This window comes from Sus scrofa, chromosome 18 (genome assembly GCF_000003025.6).
Source record: "Sus scrofa isolate TJ Tabasco breed Duroc chromosome 18, Sscrofa11.1, whole genome shotgun sequence".
NCBI classification, from domain to species: Eukaryota; Metazoa; Chordata; class Mammalia; order Artiodactyla; family Suidae; genus Sus; species Sus scrofa.
This window is the reverse complement of record NC_010460.4, coordinates 15,826,457-15,851,362: the sequence shown is the minus strand read 5'-3', so window position 1 is coordinate 15,851,362 and position 24,906 is coordinate 15,826,457. Positions and strand designations below refer to the sequence as shown.

General features: G+C 38.8%; 1 protein-coding gene across 2 annotated transcripts in view; it reads left to right on the top strand.

Annotated features, from left to right (window-relative positions):
- The window catches only part of EXOC4 (exocyst complex component 4), an 801,583-nt gene that overhangs the window by 55,372 nt on the left and 721,305 nt on the right, over nucleotides 1–24,906 (top strand). For both annotated transcript variants that reach the window (XM_021078821.1, XM_021078822.1), the window contains exons 4-5: nucleotides 3,560–3,744; nucleotides 17,734–17,843. In XM_021078821.1, the coding sequence (XP_020934480.1) occupies nucleotides 3,560–3,744; nucleotides 17,734–17,843 (295 nt within the window). The remainder of the gene's footprint in view (nucleotides 1–3,559; nucleotides 3,745–17,733; nucleotides 17,844–24,906) is intronic.

The following is a 24,906-nucleotide window of genomic DNA, read 5'->3' as shown; positions in this document are numbered from 1 at the left end:
AAAAGGGCACATAGGGTCCTGCTCAGTTACATGTAGTCATTACATTTGGAACACAGTGAAATGATTTATAAAATGATTGCTTCCCATATGATAAAAAAAACCCCGTTACTGGTATTTTTATCAATAGTTATGCACATTTCTAACCGTAGATGGACATTTAATGATTTCTCTTCCAGTAAGTGCTAAATGTTATGAAATACTTGGAAACCAAATTTTCCCTTTTCCTCCCCAGTACTACAGAATTCATCATCAGTGGTGCCTGGGTTCACTGCTGCCTCACCACATTTTCCTTAGGTTTAGGCTCATGGTACAAGCTACTTAAAACCACATAAGATAAATATCAGGTTTCTAAACTGATGTTCTAGAGATGCAATAATAGCATTGACAACTCTTTTCTTCAAATTGGTTTGAGTACCACTTAGTGAGGTTAGAGTAGAGCAAGACAGTGACCTTGCTTAGCTGCCATAATTGGAGCTTTGTAAAGAGACTTTTAATTTGTGAAGGCCAGAAAATAAAGTGCTTTCATACAGAAATAAGAGGTTATTCTCTATGCTATTTGTCGTAAAAGTTTGCAAATCTTTGAATTTCTGAGACTACCTTGATTGTATATATGGTACTTGTGCTTGGATTTTTGGGTCAAAACCAATTCAGAAAGTTTGTTGTTTGAGTGGTCAATCATGATTCTATGGTGGAAGTAACCTTTATTGAAATTGTTCATTAATACATGTTGGAAACACCCTCTGAAGTTTCTTTGTCCACATAATAGTTGCTGTTAAAAACAGTGAGTGCTCGGTATGTGCCAGGCACTATGCTAATTGTGTTACCCGCATTTAAGAAAAATTTAAGTAGCCTTGAAAGTTGACACTATCCTATAGTTTTGTACTTGGAACATGAGCTGTTTGGGTTAAAAATCTTCATGCTGGAGTTCCCATGGTGGTGCAGCGGAAATGAGTCCGACTAGGAACCACGAGGTTGAGGGTTCGATCCCTGGCTTTGCTCAATGAGTTAAGGATCTGGTGTTGCTCTGAGCTGTGGCGTAGGTCGCAGACGTGGCTCAGATCTGGCATTGCTATGGCTGTGGTGTAGGCTGGCAGCTACAGCTCTGATTAGACCCCTAGCTTGGGAACCTCCATATGCTGTGGGTGCAGCTCTAAAAAGACAAAAGACGGGGGAAAAAAAAAGAAAAAAGAAGTCTTCATGCAAATTCCTACAAACAAATGGAGTGTGGATGTGCAGTGGGTGGTTTTTAAGCTTAAATATCTCAGCTGGATTTAATTACCGTGAGGGATGAGGCTACATGATGGGCCAGTGGTTTACCAAATTATTTTTCATTTTCTGGGTCTTGATGTCACTGAAGGTTAATGCATCCTCTTTTCTCTGCTAGAGACCGGAGTTAAAATCCATTTTAGAGCATAACTGTAAATGAATTTGTTGTTGTTCTCTCCTCCTTGGGGACACTTTGGTCATTTCGTGAGGCTACCTTTCTATTTGGAATTGCTCCCACCAGGCCCAGGGGCTCTCATAGCAGGGGCAGGGGCAAGTCGGCGTGAAAATGAACTGGCAGGCTTCAGAGGGCAGAGCTGGCCCAGGGCTTGTCACTTTTGCATTCCCCCATTCTGTCCTGGGTAACTTAAGGAAACTTATTTGCTATGCCATTTGATTATAGCACATCACAGAACAAGTGATGGGTTTGTGGCTAAGCCATTGCATTTTCTTCCCCATCTCAGCCCAGTTTGTAGTTAGTAGCTGCAAAGCCTTCTCTGTTCACTACCCACACTCTTCTGGTTGCATTTCACTTCCCTCTGCATATACTGGGGTAGATCTCTGATCATCATTTTTGATCACTGATAAGTTTCATGGCTCTATTATTTATTGCTTTTGTATAAATGCTTTTTCATTTAGGTGCTTATTTATAGCCATAAATTACATTTACCCTGAAGTAGTGTTACTAGTTATTACGTTTACCTGTGCAAATGAGAAATATTTAGATGCATAACCAAAGTGGAGAGTAATCATTGCACCTGAATTCCTTCGGGGAGCTTGGTAGGGCTCTCCTCCCTGAGTTCAGCTTGTAGTCATCACTTCTGCATTATTATTATTGTTCTTGTTGTTATCAATACTCCCACTGATACTGCAACTATTGTTATTATTAGCAGTCTTGGTATTTTTTTTTTAATCTCCCAAGGAACAGTACCTAGTGTATACTTCTCACTTCTTTTTTTCTTTAATAAATACATAAGCTCTTCACATATAGAAAGATATGAATAAAATTTTCTATACATGGATAAATGGGATTATATAATACGTACTTTTGTTCTTCTCCCCTTTGCAGTTCTCACTTTGGTTTCAAAGTGAATTATTCCAAGTTCCCTGAGTCCCTCGTCTTCTCTGTTGTAGGCATTCTCACACCGTTTTTATTCAATCAGTCCTTTTTGTTTTAAAATCTCCCAAGTTGCATTTTACTCCCTCTTCATGGTTTATCTTCTGTTCACCTTTCAAATTCTGTTTCTTCTGTCAAACTGGGTTATTCCAAGGAGAGGTGATCACTGCTGTTTTCTGCTTGTAGCATTGATGTAAAAATATATTTACCTCTGTGTGTCTGTGAATACAAGAAAGAGCAAGAGTGACTAACTATATCTAAACGCACATGTAGACATAGGCTAACCAAGCCCTGACTCATGATCATCATGAGAATTATTTAAAAATGGATATTTTGTGCTTTTATTTTATCTTAAAATGCTAACTTGGGCTAAAAGTTGATATAAATAATCTTGGGAGAGTATGAATTATTTAATCAGAAGGTCATTTTACTTGGCCATGTGTGTGGGAACTAATAGTATGTACAGCTTTGCTGAGCTGTTTTAGATGTCTTCATGCAGTTTTTTTTTTTTTGAGGGGGGGTGGCGCATCCACAGCCTAAGGAGGTTCCCAGGGCTAGGGTTTGAATTGGAGCTGTAGCCACCGACCTACACCGCAGCCACAACGTGGGATCCGAGCCGTGTCTGCAACCTACACCACAGCTCACGGCAACACCAGATCCTTAACCCGATGAGTGAGGCCAGTGATCGAACCTGCGTCCTTACGGATGCTAGTCAGATTCATTTCTGCTGAGCCATGACAGAAACTCCTTGATGCCTTCATGTTGATCAAGATTGTTTTCTTCCTGAGTGTTCCCACCATGGCACAGTGGGTTAAGAATCTGATGGCAGCAGCTGAGGTTGCTATGGAGGCACGAGTTCAATCCTCAGTCTGGGGCAGTAGGTTAAAGGATCTAGCGTTGGTACAGCTATGGTGTAGTTTGCAGCTTTGGCTTGTCTTCAGTCCCTGGCTTGGGAACGTTCATATGCTGCAGGTGTGGCCATTAAAATAAACAATTACTCAGCATTCTGTCTCCTTCAAGAGCAGGACTGGGCCTGTCCACGTTATACTCAACAAAGTACCATGTATGCTGATAAAAGTTTCTCATAAACTCTTAACAGTATCTTTGAAAGGTAGTCCTTCATATTTAGTAACAGTGCTAGATTTTTTAGTTGTCTTCATCATTTTTTTCTCTTTTCAGGTGTCAGCAGTCGAGTCTTTGGAGGGCCCCTTGCTCCAGGTGGAAGGCCTGAGCGACCTCAGGTTGGAGCTTCACAGCAAGAAGATGAACCTTCACTTGGTTCTCATAGATGAACTGCACCGGCACCTTTATATCAAGTCCACGAGCCGAGTTGTGCAGCAGAACAAGGAAAAGGGGAGGATGAGGTTAGTTAAAGAGGAGTTTTGTGGCGGTGTAGAATTTTAAGGAATATCTATCAATTGTTTGCCAGAATATTGCTGGAGTTTATTTTACTTCTTTTTGAAACATACTGTCGCTGAAAATGTAAGGTGGTTTTAGGGTAGCAAATACTCCATGTTTTGAAAGGCCGACAGTCACCATTTGTTCATTCCCTCATCACGCATATCTTGTAGTCCTTTCATGTAAAGATGCATAAGAAACATTTACTTGTGGGCCTTTAATGTACTAGGTTGGAGAGACTCTGATATATCTCAGGAAGCGAAAGAAGTCCTTTACTAGGATAGGGAAGTCAGCCTAGTTAAGAAATAGAGATGTATGAACGGAAGTTAAAAGATTCTTTTTTACTCAAGGGTATGCTCAGCTTTAGCCAGTCCTCTTTGTGGAGTAGCTCAGGTGAGGTTGAGAGAGAACACTTTTCTTTTATCCTTGCGCTTGTGGTAGGATGCTCCTGGGTTTAAGGGCCTGGGTGGAAATCGATTAGGTTAGAGGAGATTTGGTAGAGAATAAGGTCAGTTCTTAGGAGGGTGGGACATGGGCATTGTGAACCTGTATCAATTAACTTGTGCATGTCACATGTCCTCCCGCCATGCCTTTAAAATACAGTTTAGCACTTCATGCTGTAGGTACTTTTTCATCTGGCTGTAGATGAGAGGAACCCTGTAAGCAGTGCGTGCTGGAAATGAAGTCTGTAAAGTCCCATCCTGTTCAAGCCAAAATTGACAGCTTTGTGTGTGATGCCTCAGTTTGGTCGTGGTCTCTGACTGAAAAAGAAAGAGAAGTTTCCATCTCTTTTCTGCAGATGGCCACCATCGTCTTCCACTGGGCACAAAAATCGAGCTGAGGGTTGTATACCTGAGATTTAGTTTGAGCACTGGATCTGAATATAATAACTGCTCCTCTTTGGAGCATCAAATGGTGGGTGGGATCAGTGCTATGGAAATTCCTTCCGCAGATGTGGTGGAGAGTAGCAAATCTAAATAGTTATCTTCCCATGCAAGGATTAAAAAACAACAACATCACCAACAAAAAACACTCCATTATAAAAATAAGGGAAAAATAGAGTATGCATAATGGAAAATGAACATTATCTTGAGGTCTCAAAGAAAAGCATTTATTTGAAAAAGGAAAAATTTAGGAATCTTAAGGTTGACATTTCTCAAAAGATGCGAGATGATATGATAGGTTAGATTATTGCTCAAAGTTATCACCCTTCCTTCTCCACTTGAGTGGGAGACGTATATTTCCTTTTCTTTGATTTTTGGCCTCTTGCTTTTGCTAATGGTTAGCACATGACATGAGGGGTTTGAAATATGCTTGTGCCAGGGAGCATGCTCTGTCATGCCTCTGCATTGCCATGATGATGATGTTGGCCCCAGGAGGAGGGTCAAAGATAGGTGGATCCAGCTAGGATCAGCTGAGCTGCCTAGTGGGGATCAGCCAGCCTCAAAAATACGTGTTTATTGTTGAACGTGACTGAGATTTTGTGGTTGTATGCAGGAAGTATATAACTCTAGGAAATGTTACTGGGAAGCTATGTGAATGGAAGTGAGAGAGATGCAAAAGGAGCTACCTAACACAGAATGTAAGGAAAACCAAAATAGAGTTGGGAAATTAAGTCTGTCTAAAACATTAATAGAACTGAAGGAACACTACCAAGCTCAATTCTATGAAGCCACCATCACCCTGATACCAAAACTGAACAGATACCCAAAAAAAAAAAGAAAAGAAAATTACAGGCCAAATATCACCTCAGATAGATGCAGAAATCCTCAACAAAATATTAGCAAATAGCATCTGAATACATATTAATAAGATCATACACCATGATCAAGTAAGATTTATTTCAGGATGCAAGAATTCTGCAATATCTGAAAATCTGTCAACAGGATACACCACATCAATGAATGGAAAAATAAAAACCACATGATCATCTCAATAGCTGCAGAAAAAACTTTTGACAAAATTCAATATCCATTCCTGATAAAAATCCTCCTGAGTGTGGGCATAGAGGGGAACTACCTCAATATAATAAAATTCATTTATGACAAACCACAGCTAAATCTTTCTCAGTGGTAAAAAACTGAAAGCATTTCTGCTGAATTAGGAACAAGATATCGATGTCCACTTTCACCAGTGTTATTCAGTATAGTTGTGGAAGTCCTAGCCATTGCAATCAGAGAAGAAAAAGAAAAGGAATCCAAATTGGAAAAGAAGAAATGAATTATCACTGTTTGCAGCTGACATGATACTATACCTAGAAAATCTTAAAGACATTACCAGAAAACTGTTAGAGTACATTAGCTAATTTGGTAAAGTTGCAGGATACAAAATTAATACACAGAAACCAATTACATTCCTATATACCAAGAATGAAAGATCAGAAAGACAAATTAGGGAAACCATCCCATTTACCATCACATCAAAAAGAATAAAATACTTAGAAATAAACCTAAAGAGACCAAAGACGTGTGCTCTGAAAACTATAAGATGGTGATGAAAGAAATCAATGATGCAGATGGAAAGATATACCATGCTCTTGGATTGGAAGGATCAGTATAGTCAAAATGACAGTACTACTTAAGGCAATCTGTAGACTCAGTACAATCCCTATCAAATTGCCAATGACATTCTTTATAGAACTAGAACAAAATATTTTAAAATTTGTATGGAAACACAAAAGACCTCAAATAGTCAAAACAACATTGAAAAGAAAAAAATGGAACTGGGTGATTCGGGCTCTTTGTCTTCAGATTATACTACAAAGCCATAGACTTCAAAACAGTATGGTACGGGCCCTAAAACACAACTACAGATCAATGGAACAGGATAGAAAGCCCAGAAATAAACCCAAATACCTATTGTCAACTAATCTATGTCAAAGGAGGCAAGAACATACAGTGGAGGAAAGATAGCCTCTTCAATATGTGGAGTTGGGAAATCTGGATAGCTACATGTAAAAGAATGAAATTAAAACATTCTCTAACACCATACACAAAAATAAACTTGAAAATGGATTAAAGACCTAAATGTAAGGTCAGATATAATAAAACTCCTAGAGGAAAACACAGGCAGAATGCTCTTTGACATAAATCAGAGCAACATCTTGTTTGATCTACCTCTTCCAATAATGATGATAAAGATGAAAATAAACCAGTGGTACCTAATTAAACTCTAAATCTTTTACACAGCAAAGGAAACCAATAAAAAAATGAAAAGACAACCTTCAGAATGGGAGAAAATCTTTGCAAATGATGCAACTGACAAAGGCTTAATTTCCAAAACAAACTCATATACCTCAACAACAAAACAAACAATCCAATGGAAGAATAGGCAGAAGACCTAAATAGACATTTCTCCAAAGACGACATCCAGATGGCCAGCAGGCACATGAAAAAATGCTCAACATCACTAATTATTAGAGAAATGCAACTCAAAACTACAATGAGGTACCACTTCACACTGGTCAGAATGGCCATCATTAACAAGTCAACAAAGAACAAATGCTGGAGAGGATGTGGAGAGAAAAGGGAACCCTCCTTCACTGTTGGTAGGAATGTAAATTAGTATAACCGCTATGCAGAACAGTCTGGAGGTACCTCAGAAAACTGAATATAGAACCACCATTTGATCCAGCAGTTCCACTCCTGGGCATATATCTGGTCAACACTTTCCTTGAAAAAGATACATGCATCCCTATGTTCGTTGTAACACTGTTTACAATATCCAGGACATGGAAACAACCCAAATGTCCATCAACAGAAGAATGGATTAAGAAGGTGTAGTACATATATACAGTGAAATACCATCCACTGTCAAAAAGGACAAAATAATGTCATTTGCAATAACATGGATGGAACTAGAGATTCTCACACTAAGTGAAGTGAGTCAGAAAGAGAGACAAACTCCATATGATAGCACTTCTATGTGGAATCTAAAATATGGCACACGTGATCTATCTACAAAACAAACAGATCATGGCCATGGAGGTCAGACTTGTGTTTGCCAGGATGGAGTGGGGAGAGAGAGGGACCATCAGGGAGTTTGGGGTTGGTAGATGCACAGCTGTTGAATTTAAAACAGATGGATGATGAGGTCTTGCTGTACAGCACAGGAAACTATGTATGGAATATGATGGAAAAATGAAAAAGGAAAAAGAATGTGTGTATGGGTGTCTGGGTCACTTTGCTATATAGCAGAAATTGAAGGAACATTGTAAATCAACTATCCTTTAATAAAAAAATTTTAAAAAACTGAAAAAAAAGTTAAAACTGAATCCGTGTTATGGAGGGAAAGCTTTCCTCATTATGCAGAATAAATAATAGTAAATAAATAATACAAATAATAACTGTGGAAGATGGAGAATAGTGATCAAATGATTTTAGGTATTCTACAGACTGACACTAAAATGATACTTTTATGGGCTGAATTTTAAAACCCCCAGTATCTTAGACTGTGACTAAATTTGAAGATAGGTTTTTTCCAAGAGGTAACTAAGTTAAGATGGGGTCATTGGCATGGGCCCTAATTCAGTATGACTGGTGTCCATATAAGAAGAAATTTGGATACACGTGTCTGCAGAGTGAAGAACATATAAAGATATAGTGGTAAACAGCCATCTACAAACTCATGAGAATGGCCTCAGAAGAAAGTAACTCTGCCAAAATTGATCTTGTACTTCTAGCCTCCAAAATTTTGAGAAAACAAATGTCTGTTGTTTAAGCTACCCAGTCTGTGCAACCCTAGCAAACTAATACAGAGGAACAGCAGCAGTAATTAGAGGGTAAAGAAATAAACTTACTGAAACAGAAAAAAAAATAAATAAAGACTTAGATCTGCAACTCATGAGGAGTCAAGGTAAAATTAATGAAAAACTAACTCTGAGATATGATCAAGAAATTTTTTTATGATTTTTAAAAAACGTAATGTAAGCACCAAGAAGAAAAATTGTGACCTGCCCTGACAGATAGTTATTTGCCCACCCAATATCTACTCTCTAATTCATTTTAAAGGACAACCCTTAGCTTGTTCCAGGTGGCCATATGCCCAGCAAAAAGGCTGTATTTTCCAGCCTCCTGGATAGCTAAAGGTGATGGGTGAGACTTCTGCTTGCAAGCTGTTGAAACAGGGCTCATAGGAATATTCCTTAAAGGCGCCAACTAAACTGGTGTGCTCACCGTTTGACTTTTCACTGCCTTCTTTTACTTCTCGTCCAAGGTATGGATTGGTGGCATTGCGTCATCTGGGACAGTAGATGACCTTGAACATGGAAGCCAAATTTGAAATTCTGTTTTTGTTTTTTTTTTTTTTTTTTTGCTTTTTAGGGCCACACTTGCAGTATATGGAAGTTCCCAGGTTAGGGGTTGAATTGAACCTGCAGCTGCCGGCCTACACCACAGCCACAGCAACACAGGATCTGAGCCACGTCTGTAACCTACACCAGAACTTGAGGCTATGCCAGATCCCTGACCCACTAAGTGAGGCCAGGGATTGAACCCGCATCCCATGGGTACTGATTGTATTCGTTTTCCACTGCAGCACAATGGTAACTCTGGAGATCTTAAATTCTTTAATGACATGGGGCCTTTGTTAGCCTTAATGTGTTTTGTATCTTTTAAAGGAAAAGAAGGAAAACCTTTTGTTGTACTTAGGCCACTGCTATTTGGGCCTTGTATTTTATGCAATTAAACATGGTCCTGATAAATAGAAAAGAGGAAAAACAGTGTTCACTAGGATCTGCTAAACACAAGATGACAGAAGACAGAGGAGCAACGTCGACAAACTTTTGAATGGGGTGGAACTGGGACCAAAGATTTCTATACCCAGCCAAGTGGACACTGATACACAGCACAGAGACATCTCTCAGCACAGAGATACACAGTAATAAAAAAACCAAAATCTAGTGTTCTTTTTCTGAGAAATTCTGAAAGATGGACTGTAAGCTATAAATCAAAATCAGCAGCTTGAGAACAATAAAGTTGTAGGTAGTTTGAAACTGCTTCCAGGACTACACAACATTAGTATGTAGGTTTGCATTTAAATAAGTGACAGATATTTTTGTGAGATGGGAAACATGAGCTGAAATCTATTTTTGATAAAGAAGGTCTATGTGGCTGGAGAATATTCTCTAATAAACAGGATTTACATCCCCACATTAACTTGGTAGAGACTGGGAAATTTGGATAGGCAGGAGATTGAAAGGAACACTGAATCCTCAAAAGGAGTCAGAAGTTGTTTTGGATTTTAACAAATAGAGAAAATATATGTAAAGGATTTAATTTTGTCTTCATTAACTTAGATATGCATAGTTAAAGATTTTATAGGAAAAGTCACTAGAGACAACAGGAGGAGATAATATTCTTTATCACAAAGTATGATGATTTAGCCTGAATTCTTTTTTTGTCTTTTTTTTAGGGCCTCACCCGCGACATATGGAAGTTCCCAGGCTAGGGGTCAAATTGGAGCTGTAGTCACCGGCCTACGCCAGAGCCATGGCAACGCAGGATCCGAGCCGCATCTGCAATCTATACCACAGCTCAGGGCAATGCCAGATCCTTAACCCACTGAGCAAGGCCAGGGATGGAGCCCGCAACCTCATGGTTCCTAGTTGGATTCCTTTCTGTTGCGCCATGAGGGGAACTCTTAGCCTGCATTCTTGATTGCAAATAACAGAAATCAGTCCTGGTAATAAAACAAGGAAAGACATTTAGTGAAAAGTTACTAGGTAGGTCACAGTTTCTAAGGGAAGGAAGTTTGTATAATTAGTCTGTAAAACCTTGGAGGGATCAGGGGAAATGCAACAGCTGAGTGTACGTTAAGACAAGCCTTAGAAGGGGTCTGGTTGGCTTGCTGCATCATGGCCTACAGTTGCTGGATTCTTAACTCTCATGTAAATGACCTCTAAATGTCACGGCATCTCTCCTTACTTCATCAAGTTTCAAAGTCCTGGCTTGAAGCATCTAGTTGTTTGAGCCTGAGACTTGTCTGGCCTCTTTCAACTTGTGTAGTAGGAAGAGTGGCCCTCTTGGTTTTTGGCTTTGACCCAGACCAAATACAAAGACTTTTGCAGTTGCTGGTATCCAAAAATAAATACCCAACAACAGACTATTACAGGAGAAAACAAAGGAAATTATACGAGGGCACACACATAAAGAAGGACAGATATTTCTGAAGTACAAATAGACAACTAGTAGGAGTTCTCATTGTGGCTCAGTGGGTTAAGAACGGGACGTAGTGTCTGTGAGGATGTGGGTTCCATCCCTCACCTTGCTCACCAGGTCATGGATCTGGTGTTTTTGCAAGCTGCGACATAGGTGGCAGATGCGGCTCTGATCCGATGTTGCCGTAGCTGTGGTGTAGGTCATAGCTGCAGCTCTGATTCACCTGCTGGCCTAGGAACTTCCATATGCTGCAAATGCAGCTGTCGGGGGAAAAAAAAAAAAAAGAAATGGACAGCTAGTAGAATTGATAATAGGAAGGTACATGTCTACATGAAAAATATAAAAATGTTTTTTGGAGGGTATGAAACAAGACCACAACAAATATGGAAACTTTCCATGTTCTTAACTCATAAAGATATAAATCCCAGGTAAAAACTCAGTTTTTTGAAACTGTCAAATCTGTAGTTCACATTGGAAGAATAAACATGTAAGAATTGTTTAAAAAAAAATTGAGAAGATAGATTATAAGGGAGGCTTTTCTCATCTAATAAGAAATCATGTTGTAAAGCTACTTCAACCAAAATGGTACAGATAGGCAAACAGACAATCAGACTGTTGGAAGAAAACAGAACTTGGAAATAGACCACAGCGTATATGAGATTTTAATCTTTTTAAATGATAGTTGTCAGTGAAGGGAATGAAGGCTATTTAGTTATTGGTATTGAGACAGCCAGCTATTTGAAGAAAAGAAATTTAGATGCCTACCTGTTGTTAGAAAAAATTTAACTTGTAAAAGTCAAGTGAAACTTTCTATTAGCATTAGGAAAAGAGGAGAATATGTGTGTTGGAGGATTTTTGGCCCACACCCTATAGAAATAGTCCTTTTTCATAAAAGTAGGTTTAACAGGATGTCGATTGAACACTGTGGGTAAGAACAACAAAGATGCACAAGTTAAATGTTCACGTGGACTAGGTTTAAGTGAATTGTGGTGTATCTGTGCTGTGTAATGCTGGACATTAAAACGAGTGAGAGATCCCTTTATGCTGATAGGAAGAGATTTCTTAGGTGTATCTTGGGTTCAAAAAAAGTCAGTTGAAAAACAGTATGTACCTTATGAATCTGTTTGTGTAAGAACTGAAAGGATAGATATTTAAATATTTATCTTTTATATGTACGTGTAAATGTTATACATGTATAGAAGCTTCCTGGAATAATGCTGAAAAACACCAATAAAAGGAGTGACCTATGGGAAATGGAAATGGAGGGCAGGGAATAATAAAAAGGACATATTTCGTACCCTCTGCACTTGGAATGTATTCACCAGGAGCATGTATTAAACAATAATACTTGAGTAATAGTAGTACTATTTTTGTTGATACTTTTGAAGATAATTTTTAAAGAAGTGGCAAAATGTTGACTGTTAAAAGGAATAACTAGAGTCTTAAGATTTTATATGGGATGATCCTGAGTGTTGAAGAAGCATGAGTGTGTGTGTGTGTGTGTGTGTGTGTGCGTGTGTGTGTGTGGATGGAGAGACTCCTTTCTGGTAACTATTTTGAAGGTATTATACCATAATTATATTAGTAGATGATTTCGTTTTCTTCATATTTTCAAAAAAGAACATTTCGATACGTTTATTAGCAGATAAAATGAATATGAAGTTACTTTAGAAAGCGTTGATCCAGTGTTCCCTTATGGTGCAGTGGATTAAGGTTCTGGCATTGTCTCTGCGGTGGTTTGGGCACAACTGCTGGCATAGGTGCTTCAAAAAAACAAAAAAACCCCCAAACAACCGGTTAATCCTTTCACTTAACTGCAGGCATCCTGGGTTAACACTTGATTTGACCTTGCTTCCCTGGATATTCTGGCTCACGGAGGAGAAGACTTGAGACCTGTAGATTTTGGTGACCGTATTTGTCTCTGAGTGTGTAAAGAGTGCCCATCCTTGACTCCTTTGTATTATTGGCTCCCTAGCTATTTCGTCTTGAACATATTTTTCTTTTGACCTATGTCTGTTTGCTTTTTGTTACCTTTGAGTTCTTTGCTTTTCCTCTTTGCTTAGATTTTAGCTTCACTTTATTTTGTATTGTGTGTCTTCACTCTTGGTTTATTATTGGAGCCCATGCCTGCGTTTTGGCTTTTAGACCCTCTGAATGGCCCATTTTTCTTCCTGTGTGGTCAGGCAGATCTTAGAACCATAGAGGATTACCATGCCAGACTTTCCTGATTCATTATTCCAGGAAATTTTCTAAGGTCAAATTATCTTTGATAGAAACTTCTCAGCTGAATTTGATTTAACAAACTCTTACAAATTCTTTCTCTGACAAGTACTGTGCCAGTTGTTGGGGTTACAGAGGTGACTGTGTGAGTTACTAGATTTACAGCTTAAAGTTCAGCTCACCTCTGTCAAGTTTTAGCCTGACGATAAAATCAACCAGATCAACTGCTGCTGTGAGTTTTAGACATAGTTGGGCATGTTTATTACTCAGTGAAGGCACAGAAACAAGTTCTAATTGAAAAGCCAATGTTTAGTAAGCCGTTAGCACTTCTAACTCTTCTTAAAAGGATAAACCTCATGGTTTGAAATACTAAAATCGCAGACATTCAGACGTAGATCCTTACTAGTTGGATGGGTGGTTAATGGCCAGAAAATCCTTGGGGTTATGGTAGTAGGGGTTGTTTTCTTTTTGGTGTGGTTTAATTTGCTTTGTAGTTTTCCTGTCTGCCACCCTGTGGCTGTTAAGTAGCAAACAACTTAATCACAATATATGGTTATTAGTTTGGGGGGTATCTTACACTGGGAAGGAGTTTAGTGCCTTGGTTGTCTTTTTCAACTCGGCTATGACTGATTCTGAATAGATTTTTGTAAGCATGGGTATTTAAAAACAAAAATTTCTATCAATATTTCTCTCAAAATAAAACAGTCCAGAGGATTCATAGTAAAAACTTGAGAACAATCCTTTTTTGAATTTAGGTAACTGGTTTATAACATTATATAAGTTTGACGTGTGCAACATTATATCCACTTGTGTATACACGGTAGTGTGCTCACCACCAAAAATGTAGTTTTCATCTGTCACCAATCATTTGACCCACTTTACTTGTTTACCTCCCCGCTCATCTCTCTCCCCCCCTTGTAATCACTACTCTGTTCTCTTTATCTGTGTTACTTGTTTTGTTCTGGTTTGTTCGTTTATCTTGTTTGTGTTTGGTTTTCATATTCCATATATGAGTGAAATCATAGATATTTGTCTTTTTTTTTTTATTTTACTTACTTCACTTATCCTAATGTCATCAAGGTCCGCCCATGTTGTTACAGATGAGGAAGATTTCAGCATTTTTATGGCTGAGTAGTAGTCTATGTTACACGCAAACCCCACATACATGCACATATACCACATCTTTATCTGTTTATCTGTTGATGGTCACTGAGGTTGTTTGCATAGCTTGGCTATAGTAAACGATGCTGCTGTGAAAATAGGGTTCATGTATCTTTTTGAATGAGTGTTTTATATTCTTTGAATAAATACACAGAAATGGAATAACTGGATCATAAGGTAATTCTATTTAAAATTTTTGAGGAATCTCTATATGGTTTTCTGTAGTGGCTGCCCCAATTTACATTCCTGCAAATGAGGGTTCACCTTTTCCCACATTTTCTCCAACATCTGTTATTTCTTTCCTTTTAAGAACAATCTACTTTTGATTTTATTTTTTGTTTCCGACAATACATCCTCTGAGAGATTATAAACCCTTTGAGGGTGTTGATACCTCTCAACTTTATTTCTGATGTGTAGTGAGGTCTTTTCTCTCATTTGAAATGGAAACTGAGGTACGTACTGGTTGAATGCACTGTTCTCTAAGAGCATCTACCTTCAAGTTTCATGTCTGAAGAAGCTAAATGAGTGGGTGTTTCTCCTTTTGCTTGAACTCTTAAGTCCTTCCATAAAAGAAAAAGAGAAAAACTAAAAGTCATTTCCAGAGTTACTTGCCTTTGGGTTAGTGTTCACAAAGGAGAAAATTGAAGCCCAAGGGAAAATTTTTAGAAAGGGGTGAATCTATGAAAATGGTTTTGTAGCAAATTGACTTTCAAAGGTTTTATTGATGGAGTTTGAGGGCCCTTCTGGCTCTGATCATAAAGTCAGCAGGTTATGTTTTTCAAAGTTCAAATGGCAAGCCATTTATCACCCTATATTTAACTGAAATACGTTTTAGGTTAAAACTGAGAAAATAATTGCAGGTTTTAATCCAAAGTGAATCGTGTGCACATGTGTTTATAGAAGTGTGTTATACTCATATATACACACAGCAGTGTGCATTACTGGACTGCCTCATTTATAGCCTTGGTGGGTGGTATTCTAGCCATGTTTCTGAATTTCCTGCTAATTGGTACCTTCCTTTATCAGTGTTTTAAAAATAGCTCTTCCTCTTTTTTATGGGAATATTTATAACGTTGATCAAACCATTTTTCCTCTAAGTTAAAATTGTAAGCAACTGGCGTTCCCGTCATGGAGCAGTGGTTAACGAATCCGAATAGGAACCATGAGGTTGCAGGTTCGGTCCCTGCCCTTGCTCAGTGGGTTAACGATCCGGCATTGCCGTGAGCTGTGGTGTAGGTTGCAGACTCGGCTTGGATCCCGCGTTGCTGTGGCTCTGACGTAGGCCGGGAGCTACAGCTCCGATTGGACCCCTAGCCTGGGAACCTCCATATGCCGCGGGAGCGGCCCAAGAAATAGCAAAAAGACAAAAAAAAAAAAAAAAAAAAAAAATTGCAATCAACTTAGTAACAGTACTGTAAACATCTGTGATGATCCTTGTCTCTTTTAGCATGTATATCCAGGCCTAGGGAGTTTTCCAACTGTGAGTAAAATGAAGGTAAAAGAGGAAGATGTAATGGAAGAAAAAAATGAGAAAACAGCAGTAGTTGGTATATAAAAGATGAATGGATAAATCTGTGATCTAATTGATTTTATGATTAGACTATTGTAGCAAATCAGTGGATTGTTTTTTTCTTCCTTTTTCAGCCGCCCCATGGCCCATGGGGTTCCTGGGTCAGGGATCAGATCCCAGCTGCAGTTGCGACCTAATCCACTGTGCCGTGCTGGGGATGGAACCTGCATCCCAGCGCTCCCAAGACAGCACTGATCCCATTGTGCCCCAGTGGGAACTCCACAAAGCAGAGGATTTGAAGGCTCTTTTGGATTTTCTTAAGATAGTGTAGGCAAATAGGACCTTACAGCTTTCTATTGGAGGAAGAGAGTTACTGGAACTAACTGTGTTAGTTCAATTCCTGGTAAATGCTATTTCTGTTACTTTTATACTTCACATTAGTCTGTAAGTGATTCCAGCACTTGGAAATGCGCTAAGTTTGGTATAGCTCATATCTTAGTCATACTTGGATCCTCGGTGCTGAGTGAAGTGCCAAGCACATAACAGATGCTGAGACTTGTTGGTGTAATGACTCTTCCTTCCCTTTAATAAGTGAAAAGAAAGAAGTTAATGACTCTCATAGTTATCCCCAGGGCCTAGGACAATGGCTCACACATTGTTAACACCTGATGAGAATAATACCTTAAAGGATCATCTCACCCCTTAGTGGACAGTGGGCTTTTCGAAGTTTTCTGAAAGAACATGGGTATTTTTTTTATGAGCTTGATAGTAAACACATACCTAGCACTTTGGTTTCAGAGGGTGTAGTAAGAGGGGGATGGGGACATAGCGCTATGTATTTCACTATGGAGGTTGATGTTCAAACTTCAACCACACATTTTTTTTTTTTTTAAATCCCATTTGGAGGAAGCTTTCTGGAAGGTGTCGTCTTGTTCCTGCTCCCCTCCTGTCTGCTCTCCCTTTATAGCCCACTTTGAGAATCACTTCCGTGGGCAGCCACTGTTACTGGTGATCTGATTGAGGCTGGGAAGAGGTGAGAAATGTGGCTTTGACCTGTCTACCCTTGAAACCTGAGTTAGAGAAGCTTTCCTGTTGACGATGCAGTGTGATTGAGATGATTCTGTTTCTTCAGAGTAGGGCCCAGGTGTTATTTGCCTTGGCATTGCTTGCATTCTTGCACTTAACAGATGCCTGTAAATGGGAATTAACTTGAAAATTTGTTTTTTATAGTCTTTGTGTCATTTAAAATTAATGTGTTTATTTTGGAGACTCTGAAGTTAATTATTAAGATGAGTTGCCAGGCCTTTTTGGAAAAGGTGAAATGGGTAATCAAATACTGAATTAACTTGGTTGAGATTCCTTAAATCATCTTTTATAGGCGCGATTCTCGACTCGTTGAAATTTATGAACCTTTTTAAAGGAAACGGAATGCAACAAACTCCCAAAATATGTCAAAAAAAAAAGAAAACTCCAACTTGAAAAACACACGTTAAACTAGGCTTAACTACTTAAAACATTCATTCAGTTAACATGATCAGATGTTACTTGATGTTTCTTTGCTGATAAATGAATTTTAACTTAGAAACAAAGGTTCTGAAATTGTGTGGCATAATTTGGTTATAAGGTGGTCATCCAGATGATCAGAGTGTACCTGACCTAATTTAACCTGGTATAGAAATAAAAAAGACAAAATAAAAATGTAAATACTCAGAATCCTCGACATGCGATCTTGAGTCTCCTGTCTGTGACAATTACTACTCAACTTGAAATATACTTGGGAGATATTTGAGGTCACAGTATGAAGAGGACGTGTGTCAAAGAGGAAGCAGAAAGGGAGGGGCGTGTAGTGGGACTTGAGTAGAGTTTGGAGAGAGTGGTGAATAATTCCTGCTGCTTTCCCCTTTCAGCTCCCTTGTGAAAGATGCTTCTCCTGTTCCTCTACTTGATGTTACAAACCTTCCTACTCCTCGAAAATTCCTCGACACCTCTCAGTATTCTACTCCGGGAAGCTCAAGTGGTAAGTATTGATGAATTCTTCAGCCATTCAACTTCCTTGAGCAGGCATCAGTTCCTACGCACACACCTGGGAAGCCCGTGGGGCCAGGGCTGGGAGGTCCTAAGGTGAGCTCCTTGGAGCTTGTGGTGAGCCCTTGGCCACCCTCAGAAGGAATAAGATATAAGATGATTGGTTGGGCCTGTTGCATTATCGGTTTTAAAAACTGGTGGCTGAAGCTGGCCTCTCTGCTGACTCCAGCAGTGTTTTATTTGACCAGCACTGCTTGTTTTTCTGAAGTTGAATTTGAATGCTTTTTGATGGATCACATTTTTTTTTTTTTTTTTTTTCTGTAACTTCTCTTGCTCCTACTAGCTTTTACCCAACTGCTGCACATTCTGCATTCCCTAGTCTGGTCCATAAGAGCTTTTGAGTGCGTGACCCCGTCTGATTCCGCGTATCTTCCAGCAACCTCTCCATGTCTGCATGTGCCTGTGTACATGCATGTGCACAGACACAAAGCTACCTGAGGACATAGCCGGAAACTAATCTTGTTGCTTCTTGGGCAACCTAACATTGTGTGGAATAAGACAAAGGAAAACCATGTTTGCCCATATTTAAGGTTGGTGGGGGAGGGAGGGATGGTGAACTTTGACAACACATGCGGAGATATAGGGGAATTCGTCCTGAGCGCGTAGACCTGCCCCATCAGTTCAGCTGGGCTTGGAGAGCTTCTAGGCAGCTGAACATACCTGCTTTGCTGTTGCAGCTTTGAGCTGGGGAGTGTTTTTGTAGGCTGTCCCACAGTTACCTTTGTGTGACAGCCAAAGTGCTCAGTGCCTTATAAAGAAATAGTAATAGTAATAGTTGATTATCATTGGCTTTTCAGATAAAAATTAGTTCTTGTAGTTCTTACTAGTTCTGTAATCCTATAGGGCTTAAAATGGTGCAAAGGATTCAATCAGTAAGTTTTGTGCAACTAACAAAGTGTTTCTTTTGAGGCCCTAACAATATATTGTTGCTGGGGCATATTTAATTACCTTATAAAATGTAATTTAAATTTTAGGGTTATTTAGGCTTGAAGTCTTGAAGTTAATTGCTTTTACTATAGGAAAAGTATAGGAATTGATTTATAATAGATTTTTCTATTAGTCTTAGTTACTGATTTTTTTTTTTAATCCGAACGCTTATTTTTATTATGACACTTTACAAAGCTTTGTACTCAAGCCTTTTCTTGGAGTTAAAAGATTTTGTTTTTCCTCTCCCTTTCTGATGTAGTATTTGAGTTTTGACACTGCTTAGAGCTGTTGTAGAGTGTGGAGTTATAAAATAGAAAATGTATACTTTTAATTTGCATTTTACCTCTGCTTTTTGTGGAAATTACCAGTCGTTAGATCTTTGTCTTGTTATCATGTGAATCATGGCTTAGCCTAGCTATACCAATTAACATAAATGTTGCTGAGTCAATGGCCAAGTGAAATAAAAATTTTAATTGTGGAGAGATGATGGGCCAGACATTTTGAGTACTGAATGAATACCAAATAAGCTGGGGGAAAAAAAAAAAACCAGTTATGGCAAATTTCAGTAGAAACTAATTTTGCAACATCTATTATTTTAATAAGACAGCTCTTACTCTTGGCACACTTTTTCTGTCAGGCCCTGTAGTTAGCCTTTATCATTGAATGGAGTTCACAGTGACACTTTGACTCCAGCCATCTGTTCCTTCATCACTGCGAATGACTTGAAGAATTGCCTGGTAGTTTAGTGGTGCCTGAGACCATTGTGAAGGTGGCTTGTAGACTTGTGAACAAAACCTTTCTTTTTAGAAGGGCTCATTTCTTCACTCTATGGAAGACTGTTGATCCCTGGACTTCTTTGTGGGTGACTGAAAAAGAAGGTAGTTAAATTATTATCAATTATAAGTCAATAATAGTTAAGACGTAATAGTGAAGTAGTTAAGATGTGTTTAGTGCTTTCTTGGGAAACAATAGAAATGAGTGCTTTACATGAATTAATTCGTCTAGTTCTTCAGCAATATCATGAGAGAGACACTGTTAGCTCAATTTTACAGTTGAGGAAACTAAGCCCGAAGGTGGTTAAGCATTGGTTTAGGTTGACACAGCTGACAAATAGTAGAATTGTGATTTCAGCTCAGGAGCTGGGTTCCAGCGTATGCTCAGTTTGTTTTCCTGCAAATAAACTAGATATTAGTTTTCTTTTGCTGCCACAAGAAATTAGCACGACATAAATCATCATTGTCATCTTAGAGTTTTGTGGGTTAGAAGTCCAATATAGGTCTCATTGGACTAAAGTGAAGTGGGCAGGGCTATTTCTGTTCCTACCAGAGGTTCTATAGGTGAGTGATTTATTCCCTTTTCCTGTTCTTTTTTTCTGGTTTTTTTTGGCCTTTTGCCTTTTCTAGGGCCGCTCCCTTGGCATATGGAGGTTCCCAGGCTAGGGGTCCATTTGGAGCTGCAGCCACTGGCCTACGCCAGAGCCACAGCAACAAGGGATCCCAGCTGCGTCTGCGACCTACACCACAGCTCACGGCAATGCCAGATCCTTAACCCACTGAGCAAGGCCAGGGATTGAACCTGCAACCTCATGGTTCCTGGTCGGATTTGCTAACGACTGCGCCATGACGGGAACTCCCCCTTTTCTTGTTCTTAAAGGCCATTGCTTTCCTTGACTTGTGGCCCCCTTCCTCCGTCTTCAAAACCAGGGACTCTGGGTCACACCCTTTGCACCTCACACATCTTTGACCTACTCTTCTGCTTCTTCCTCCCTCTCTTAAGGATCCGTGTGCGTCAGTTGATTCTCACCTGGTCAATCTAGGCTACTTTTACTATCTCAGGGTCCTTAACATTAATCGCATCTGCACAGTCTCCTTTGCCTGGTAAGGTGACATAGTCACAGATTCTGGGGATTAGGACATGGGGATCTTTCAGGGACCATTATTCTGCTTGTCACACTCTGCATTGCCTTTTTTTTTTTTTTTTTTTCTTTCTGAGATTATTTTTAGGATCCAATGTATAAACATTAGACTTTCTTGAAATTGAGTGAAGTCTTTGCAGTTGTAGTCTTGAGGACTGTATTAATCTGGGTCACGTCACTAAAGGGGTTTGTAAGATGTAAATTATGAGGAAGATGTAAATTATGTAAAGAACTGCATAAAATGTTACTAAATACACATAACAGTGTGGGGCTGATGAAATACACTACAACAAAGGACAGAAAGCTTGTCTTACTCTAATAATGAATAGTCTATTTGTGAAGTACTCAGCAAGTCAGCCTAGAGAGTAATAGTCATTTTGAGTGGGGAATTTAACAGAGGCTCTTAAAGCTCCTCTCTCATCTTGTGAAACAGTAGGATGGAGGGTATAATCCATTAGAACTGACATTTTTATAGAGGAAGTTCCAATAGGGAATCCCTGGGTAGAATAGATCTCCCAGTGTAGTGCCATAAATTAAGGATGGAGGTGATTCCTGAGAACTTGCAGATTATTACTAATTAAATGAGAATTTAGACGGCTTGCGAATGAGTCGTTTTTCAGATGTCATTTCGAGGTGGAGTTGTGAGTGACTTTGCTGTGAGAGGGTTGCTATCTAAGTTGACATGTTATAGTTTGCAAGACTGGCTACATCATTCAGCTTATGCAGCAGTCCTGTGAGGTGGTTGGGGAAGGTACTGGTGTCATTATCCTTATGAGTATTATATTCATATTGGTCATATTTTAGTGCATTATCAGATATTTAAGTTATCATAAAAGTGTAGAATTATATCTGTGTACATATCATCTAATTAAAAAATAAAACTAAATACAAAATGCAAAATCAAGGCACAGATTGGCAGAAGCAAGCAATTCATGAAGAGGGAAAAGATTAGCATGCACTTAACTTTGCTGCATAAAAGCAATGGCATAATAAAGAACTAGGCAAAAATTGGTAATTCACTGAAGAGTCCATTTACATGGAAAGATTAGCATTTATCTGAGAAGAAGTATCCAGAATATATGAAGAACCCCTATAAATCATTAAAACAGAAAAATAGGCGAAAATATGAACACACAATTTGCATAAGAGGGTATCCTATGCTAGTAAATATGTGAAAAACTGCTTACACCCGCCAGTTAATTGTTACTTTTAAAACTCATAAGTATGGAAACTGGATCCAGGGAGGTTGAGTGATTTGTCCAGGTTCAACCAAAAACGGTAGTTGTTGGAGGCTGGCCTCATGCTGTCCTCACTTTAAATTTGTAAAGGATGTGTTTTGCAAGCCTTTTTTCTATTACTCTCATTAGTCACAGTATTTTGTAATGTACAGGGAAACTGGTGTTTAATTTAGATGTAGTACTTCAGCTATAACTTAGGTAGAAAGATGGGAGAAGTGTGGAGAAAAGCCAATAATTGTAGTAAAATGTTAGTTTAAGCTTGTGGATTCCCAGTATGTCCTTGCATTTGGCAAATTGCCTTTGGAACATTTTGACTGAGCAATTACTCCCAGGGTACACAGGCATTTCATATGTGGCTTCTTTATTCATTTCATTCATGCTCCTGCTGGAATTGCTGTGAATATAACTATAATGAAACTGGACTTCTCACTCCTTTTCTTTCTGGAACCAGCATAGGTTAAGCAATACAACTTAGAGCACACATTAAATGATTTTTTTCCCCCTTTGCTGCTGTTTTCCTGATGTATGTTTTATTTCATAAAACCCTGAGACTTTGTGTTTATTTTGAGAATTTTGGGTCTAATATTTAAAAAGGGGTGGGTGCTATGAACCCTGACATAAAAGGAGATGAGGTCTCTCTTTTTGGAACTCTGGAAGAGTGAAGATCTGAGGCTCTAGAATACTGACACCTTTTGAATTACTTGTGTCCTCAGGACCGGACCGCTCTTGGTATTTTAAAGGAACTATTCCCGAAGCATCCTGGCATTTGCTCTTTTGATTTCCACAATTGATCAAAAGTAGAGCTGAGGTAGATAGAAGGTAGAAGAAAAAATAGAAGTAATAGATCAAATGTTTCTAAATGTAAAAATGAAGCAAGGCCAGAGTTTATTAAAACTACTAAAAGGAATAATAGAAAAAAAATAATAGAGCTCATTTATAAATAAGTGCTATCTAGCATATATGCACATATACAAATACGTAGACTATATTTACAAATGTACAGTGTAATATACACATATACATGTATACACATGGTAAAAAGATGAAACGAAGACGAAAAAGATACAGGATATAAATACAAGTATACCTTGAAGATAATTGTGGGTTTGGTTCCAGAGTACCACAGTGAAGTGAGTCACAGGAATTCTTTGGTTTCCCAGTGTATATAAAAGTTGTGTTTCGGGAATTGCTGTTATGGCTTGGTGGTAACAAACCCAACTAGTATCCATGAGGATGTGGGTTCGAAACCTGGCCTCACTCATTGGATTAAGGATCCAGCATTGCTGTGAGCTGTGTTGTAGGTCGCAGGCATGGCTTAGATCCTGTGTTGCTGTGACTGTGGCCTAGGCCTGTAGCTACAGCTCCGATTTGACCCCTAGCCTGGGAACTTCCACATGCCGTAAGTGCGGCCCTAAGAACAAGGCAAAAAAAAAAAAAAGTGATGTTTCCACTATACTATAGTCTATTAAGTGTGCAATAGCAAGTGTGTAATTATATCTAAAAAAAAAAAAAAAAAAACTCCACAATGTAGATGCCTTAATTATAAAAAGCTTTATTGCTAAAAAATGTCAGCCATCATCTGAGCCTTCAGTGAGTCATAATCTTTTTACTGGTGGAGAGTCTCATCTTGGTGTGGATGGAGGTTAGCTGATCAGGCTGGTGGTTACTGAAGTTTGGGGCAGCTCTGGCAATTTATTAAGGCAGCACTGAAGTTTGCTCTATTGATTGACCCCTCCTTACACTTGAACCCTTGGAGGCCCTTGTAGAGGTGTTCATTGGCCTAATTTCAGTACTGTTATGTCTCAGGGAATAGGGAGGCCTGAGGTGCGAGGGGAAAGGCCAGTCAGTGGAGCAATCAGAACACACACAGCATTTATTGATTAAGGTCTCGGTCTTAGCTAGTGTGATTTGTGGCACCCCAAGATAATTAAAAGAGATCGGAGATCACAGATCACTGTAACAAATATAATAATAAAAACGTTTAGGCATATGGTGAGAATTACCAGAATGTGACGGAGTGATTAAATGCTGTTGGAAAAAATGGACTGAGAGACTGGCTTGACACAGGGTTGCCACAAACCTTCAATTTGTTAAAAAAAAAAAAAAAAAAAAAAGCAAAGGGCAATACAGTGAAGCACAATAAAATAAGACATGCCTGTAGCCTGTATTTAACTGATAAAATGTATTTATAGAGAGTTCCTATTGCGGCTCAGCAGAAACAAACCTGACTAGTATCCATGAGGATGCAGGTTCCATCCTTAGCTTCGCTCAGTGGGTTAAGGATCCAGCATTGCCGTGAACTATGGTGTAGGTTAGACTTGGCTTGGATCCCATGTTGCTGTGGCTGTGGTGTAGGCCAGCAGCTGCAACTTCGATTTGACCTCTAGCCAGGAAATTTCCATATGCTGCAGGCACAGCCCTCAAAAGCAAAATAAATATAATTATTGTAAAATATGATTATTACATTACGCACTAGAGATCAATAGAACTATCATCTACGTGCTTCCTTCCCACAAGATTAATAAATCTTACTTTATTTCTGTATTTGCTTCATATTCTCTTGTTTTTTTTAAAAATAAAACTTCCCAGGTATGATTGCCATCCCCTTGAATGCATGACTTCTTCCCAGTTCTTTGCTTTCACTTCTACCCTGGAGGTTAAATGCTATTTGGAAATCGTTCTATATCTTTATTCTGTGTTTTCTTCCTTTTACTATGTGTGTGTATGTATATTGTGCATTTATAAATACAGAAAGAATATGTGTAGTTGATATATTTATATATAAATTTTATGTTTGTATATACAAACCATATTGTCCTTGGACTATTTTAAGGCTTAAGTAGATTACATAATTTACTTATTTACTTAACTATGTAATTTGCTCCATTAACTTATAATTGTATAATACATGTCTC